Source organism: Triticum aestivum, chromosome 6B, assembly GCF_018294505.1.
Source record: "Triticum aestivum cultivar Chinese Spring chromosome 6B, IWGSC CS RefSeq v2.1, whole genome shotgun sequence".
In the NCBI taxonomy this organism is placed as follows: Eukaryota; Viridiplantae; Streptophyta; class Magnoliopsida; order Poales; family Poaceae; genus Triticum; species Triticum aestivum.
The window spans coordinates 73,693,872-73,700,184 of NC_057810.1; the positions used below are offsets into that span (position 1 = coordinate 73,693,872).

At 42.1% G+C, this 6,313-nt stretch overlaps 1 protein-coding gene across 1 annotated transcript; it reads left to right on the top strand.

The window, feature by feature from the left end:
• The first annotated feature begins 728 nt into the window (after positions 1 to 728).
• On the top strand, positions 729 to 4,317 carry LOC123138847 (S-(+)-linalool synthase, chloroplastic-like). The gene is made up of 7 exons (XM_044558706.1): positions 729 to 908; positions 1,291 to 1,516; positions 1,748 to 2,120; positions 2,311 to 2,529; positions 2,950 to 3,088; positions 3,547 to 3,786; positions 3,948 to 4,317. Exons 1-7 carry the CDS (start codon positions 729 to 731, stop codon positions 4,218 to 4,220), a joined length of 1,650 nt encoding a protein of 549 aa, XP_044414641.1. The 3' UTR covers positions 4,221 to 4,317.
• Positions 4,318 to 6,313: the final 1,996 nt, after the last annotated feature.

The following is a 6,313-nucleotide window of genomic DNA, read 5'->3' on the forward strand; positions in this document are numbered from 1 at the left end:
GGGCAACATTGGCCCCGCGCCGATTAGCGCCGCAACCGTCGTCGAGTCCTTCTTTGTTGGCCTTTCCGACTTCTTCGACATGGCGTACAACTCGTGCAGGTCCCAGTCTACGCATGCCCGGTGCTGACAACTCCGCGATGCATCGACCGTTACGACTGTGGGGGGGTGTCCGTCGGCTTGTCTTCGGATTATTCTCCAGTCTCACCGTCTGCGTCACTACCGTTGTGACTGCGGGGGATGTTGAGTAACGTGATTGTATTAGAAAACATAGGTTAGACTAGAAAATATTCTGGCTTGCCTTGTACTTCAAGTAGATCATGTACTCCTATATATATACCCACGAGGCTCAAGCAATATATTGAACATTCCACCAAATCTTTCTCTCCCTTCTAACAACGACTAACTAACTGATCAAGCATGACGTACCCTAAAATCGTTCACGTTTAGTGAATTTTCCACGTGGCTCACTTGGGGCGCATGCATTGTCCAACTTCAAACACCACTGGCTCGGTGGAGAATGGTTCGACGCAGCTGCAAGCCTGCAACCTCCCTATAAATCCAGAGGGCACGCCTGCATTGCTAGCTCATATCCGAAGACATAGCAGCAGCAGCACCAACAGCTACTTGCTCATCTCATATCACCCAGGCCACACTTTGCCAGTTAGCCTAGTTAGTCGATCTGTAACACACCATACTAAGCCAGTCAGCCCCCATTAATTAACCAGCCGATGGCTGCTGCGCATGTCTTCTTCTCCTTCTCCGTTCAGCCACTGCACCATTCGGCTTCACCTGCGGCCCGAAATGGTGGCTGGAGCGGACGCAACCATGCCTTCTTCCGCCCATCAACGGTGATATGTCCGGGGCGAGAGCCTGCGTCACATGAGCTGTCCGATGATTTTGACTTCCAGGTATAATATATGGTTATCGCCCGTATATGCAATTGGCATGCATATTTATGTCCTTTTTCTAATTATTACACAAGGGATCGAGTTCAAACCTATCAGAGCTATATAATGTTGAGCATAGAGCCTGTCATCATAACTCATAAACGTCACCTTCCACCAAAAGGAAAGAAACGACTTGGTCCTACGAGGAACTACGAACCAGATTATCCCATTAATATTTGAAATATGTTTATAAAATATATAAACAAACACTATTATGAAAGTATTTTTAATGGTAAATCTAAATATTGTAAGTGCTATCACCCAAAACCCTATATTAATAGTCAAAGTTCTGTAAAGTTTGTATTCTTTTGAAGAAGTTTGATGTCTCTGTGCAACACACCAGGAAAGTGTAACGAATGTTCAAGCATTGCTGCATCACCATCTGATGAGTCGACGAGGCTTATTGACCACTGTTGATCACCTCAAGCGCCTCTGCATCGACCACTATTTCCAAGATGATATCGACACCATCATAGACTCGTGTGCAGATCTCATCCATAGTGATGATCTACTTGATGCAACCCTTTCCTTGAGGCTGACGCGAGAAGCTGGATATAATGTTTCGGCAGGTCAGTAAAATACAAGTTTAGCGTCTCGAGACAGATAAATAAACAAGTTTGGGAATCTTGAGTGTCTATGAAATGAACGCGATAACTTTGCTAGAAAAGTATCTTAGAGAGTAGCCAGGTCTAAACTAAGGTTTAATGTTTCCTTGTGGACTATATAAGCACCTCCCTCAAGATGTATTGTACTCATTATTTATGACATTTGCCTAAGACCCCTTCTCAATGAATTGGCAGATGATGTTCTTCAGAAGTTCAGAAATGATAATGGTGAATTCAACCTTGGGCTCAGCAAAGACATTAGAGGGTTGCTCAGCTTGCACGACATGTCGCACCTCAACGTAGGAGAATCATCACTCTACAAGGCAAATGAATTCTCAAGCAAGCAACTTAGATTTGCAATTAAGTATCTGGAGCCAAACCTTGCAAGATATGTAAGACGGTCACTAGACCATCCCTATCATGTGAGCCTGATGCAATACAAGGCAAGGCACCATCTGAGTTACCTACAGAGCATGCACACTAGGAACATGGCAATTGAGAATTTGGCTCTTGCAGAGTTTACGATTAAGAAGTTGCAGCATCAGAGAGAAATGCAAGAGGTTAAGAGGTATAAATATAATAAAATACTAGCTCTCAATGATTAATTTTGTAAAGTGGAAAATATGCGCAATCTTATGATAAGAGGGAAATGCTAGGACTCTTGGCCAAATTTGATAAATTAACATTTTTGATTACTCACGTACCCCACAATTAAAAGAGTGGTGGTTTTAAGTATATGAAAATTCCTTTTCACACAGATGGTGGATGGATCTAGGATTGGCTCAAGAAATTCCGTCTGCAAGGGACCAAGTTCTTAAATGGTACATGTGGTCCATGACCATCCTCGAGGGTTTCTCTTTCTCTAGATATCGGATTGAGATCACAAAGATCATATCCATGGTCTACATTGTGGATGACATCTTTGATCTTGTCGCCACACAAGAGGAGCTTTCCCTCTTTACTGAGGCGATCAAAATGTGAGCATTGTTGTTTCCATAATATATAAGGGTAATACGATTAGGGAAGCAATATAGTTGCCTTTTTTGCAAGGAAATGATGTATTAAATATGTCCAGTATGTATATATATATATATATATATATATATATATATATATATATATATATATATATATATATGTTGATGTTTTAATATTGGTTTGAAATCAACATTGTGTCTTTATGAGAAATATTTTAAAGTATTAGTAGTTTTCTAATTATATATTCTACATTCAAGCAAAAAGAAAAATATATTTCATATTAGACATTATTTAGGTCCAAAATGGCATCTACTTTGCTAATGGAATAAAAACTCAATGATTACTTAAGCTTAAGACCATATACTATAAAAATACTGTTTTTATCAAAGTTTCACACAAAAATTGCACATTATTAACAGGTGGGACCTTGCAGCTGTTCATTCACTCCCGAGCTACATGATATCATGTTACAAGGCTCTTTACACTATCACAAGTGATGTCGCCGATATGGTCAGAAAAGAGCATGGATCGAGCCCTATCAATCATCTCAAGAAAGCAGTATGTCTACTAGAATGGTTCTTCATTTCTCTTTAATTTGATTTTACCTAAGAAACTAAATATAACAACAGTACCACCGATGGGTTCCCATATTCCGTCCATTGTCTCCATCCCCACACCACCTCCTCCGTTCCCTGTTTTACTGTATTTCCCAACCAAATTTCCTTGAACCGTCTTAACTATCCCATGTTTTATTGGCTTATCATAAAAAATCACATTATTTTCTTTGGTAAGCCAATAAGTAATAAGTACTGATTCAGTTGTCAGCTAAAGTTTCTTTTTGGTATGTCGTTGCACCAACACTAAAATGGCATGTAAATCACGATGATTACATACAAAATATATGTGCCCCTGTTAGAACACTCACGCAATTACCTAGTTGTATTTACAAAAATAATAGAAAGTAAAATAACAGTGGAAAAATTAATCCGACCTGCGTGCCTTTTTCCTTCTTACAGTGGGCAACTTTGTTTGATGGATTCATGATCGAGGGAAAATGGTTATCTACTAATCAGATCCCTACATCCGAGGACTATCTAGGAAACGGGATTGTCACTTCAGGAGCTCCACTTGTATTCATGCATCTTTTATTCATGTTGGGGCATGAATTACCCGAGTGCAACAATGACGACATCCATCGGATCATCTCCTGCCCTGCAAAGATCATGAGGCTCTGGGACGACATGGGAAGTGCAAAGGTCTGAACGCACCAAGAACTTGATCACATAAGAACTTAGGATTAGCACTAACAATAATTTTAGATAAATTCATTCAGGTTCATAGCATAGTGGGTCAACATCCACGTCAATATTGACCAAATAAGGCATGATCTAACATATTCGTTCTTCGTCTCATGCAGGATGAATCACAAAATGGGCTAGATGGATCATACAAAGAGTTGTACCAAAGAGAAAATCCTCGTGGTGACGCAGAGAAGCACATGCTTGAGATGATCAGGAGTGAATGGGAGGGTCTGAACAGGGAATGCTTCTCACGGACAAAATCAACACTATCGCATAGCTTCACCACAGCATCACTAAACTTTGCGAGGATGGTCCTCGTCATGTATGGCTACAACAACGAGCAGAAGCTCCCTGTCCTTGAGGATTATACAAGGATGTTGCTCTTCTAAATCAATCATGCATTCTATCACATTATATTGCATATAAATCTTATAAATGTAGTGCATTAGTTTTTGGTAGGGTCGTCACGTAGGATGTTTACTAACATCTTGCACAATTCGCATATGTGTTTCACGTGATAAGATGATAAACATACATGGAAAAAAATGGGGAACAACCTACAACTCCATGCAGTATTGAAATGTATGATGAGATGCATATGAATTATAGGCACTGGACGCTGCGAAATACTTTGTATATGAAATTGTGAATGTATGAAAAGATTGTTGACGATGTTACCCTCCGTGGAGGCGATGTCGAGGTCTCTCCTATCCATCTCCGAACCCCTCCCGGACGAAAGTCCAAAATTCAGTCTGGATTGGGCGGCGGCGGCGTCCTTCGCGTCGTACCCTCCATGGAGGCGCCGTCTTGGGAGGTTCTGATGTTCGGCGGAGAGATGCTGTGGGTGATGGACTCCGGTAGCTCCAGCAGTGGCGATGGTGTGGAGGTTGCCAGGAGGTGCGGCGTTGTTTCTACCGCGTCGATGACGACGAGTATTGGCGGCATGGTGCAGCTGGATATCGACGACAGATGCGGCTAGATGGACGAGCGCAGGGCGGCGGCGCTGTCTGGCGTCATGGTGGCGTCGACAGCTGACCTAGCAAGGTCTTTCCGTCGGTACCTGCTCTGAAGATGGTTAGGTGGATGATGGCTGCGGTAGCCTCGGTGAGTGCGCCGGACCGGTGTGTGACCCATTCCCGGTAAGTGGCTGGGATGGGGCAACCGGCATTAGATGTTAGGTTTTTGTGCGATGTCTGTTTGGTATTAGGCTCGGACATTCGGCACCCCTACATCAAGGGAATAGGAGTAGCGACAGGTGTCGCGAAGATGGTGGCTTCAGGCTTACTGATGTAATGATTTGTAAGGTCTCTGAGAATAATTAATAAAATGGCTGCATGCATCGCTCAGATGCAGAGGCCGGGGGTAATCCTCCTTTTCTAAAAAAAAATGAAAAGATTGTTGGCTTGTGCAACATTCTGACGATATGCAGATAGTTCTGGTGCTTAAGAGGGCTTACATTTAGTTCTATCAATGCTCTCTATATACAATAAGGCAGATGGATAAACACGAAAAAAAAAACTATGAAAGGATACCAATCTCATAAGGGCAAAGGAAAACGCCCATACGCGGGAGACCCACATTGCAAATGGGGTTTTGGTTTTCCCAATTTATGACAGGGACAATTCACAGACAAGTGAGATAAAATTAAGAGCTGATACCCACATCACTGACAGAAGCATGTTGGTAGTTGCTAGAACCTTCTCCGGTGGAGTTTTTGTCTCATCAAAGACAGAATTACCCCACACGTAGCAAAAAAGTGTAAACCGGAGTGTACACTTAAAATTCACTGGAGTGCAAATATATTATAGAGCGCATTACTTGATTTCTGTCTAGCATTTCACACCAGCTAGCAATTACGGGTGCTTCATTCAAGAGGCCGCAGAGATATTGGCAATATATTAAGGCAGTAATTTTCCAATAGCTGTGGTGGCGGGCACAGTCGCGTCGTAAGAAAAAGGGAAAAGCGTGCCGCTTGTAAGACTTCGTGCCTGATCAACAGTAACTGCCTACTAGCACAATATATTCGCCCAGAACATCAGATGGGAACCACTCCAAAACTTGCACATCAAAGACTATTCCTGTGTCCTACACGAATTGACGACACTCCATCAGTATTAATATAGAACTAGACGGGATCTCTGAAATATATCCTAAAATGATGGTGTCATTCTCTAGCCGATCGTGGGTAACTAAACGTTGAAAGTTACTTTTGCTTCTCTCAGGCTTTTTTGTCTCACCTATTTTTTTCTGTCATATTCTTCTTCATATTTTTTTATTTTAATTTTCAAAATAGGAAAGGCGAGACAGAATTCTAGAGCTATAAGGAGGGCCATTACCATAACATAAGATACCTCCCCCAATTCTGTCCACATATCAGGAGAGGAACATGTACAGGCGTTACAAACGTGCCATCTGATGGCGACTCCGGTTGTGATTCCGCGCTAAGTAGTTAGCTAGGCCGTAAAATGAGACCACCGGCCAC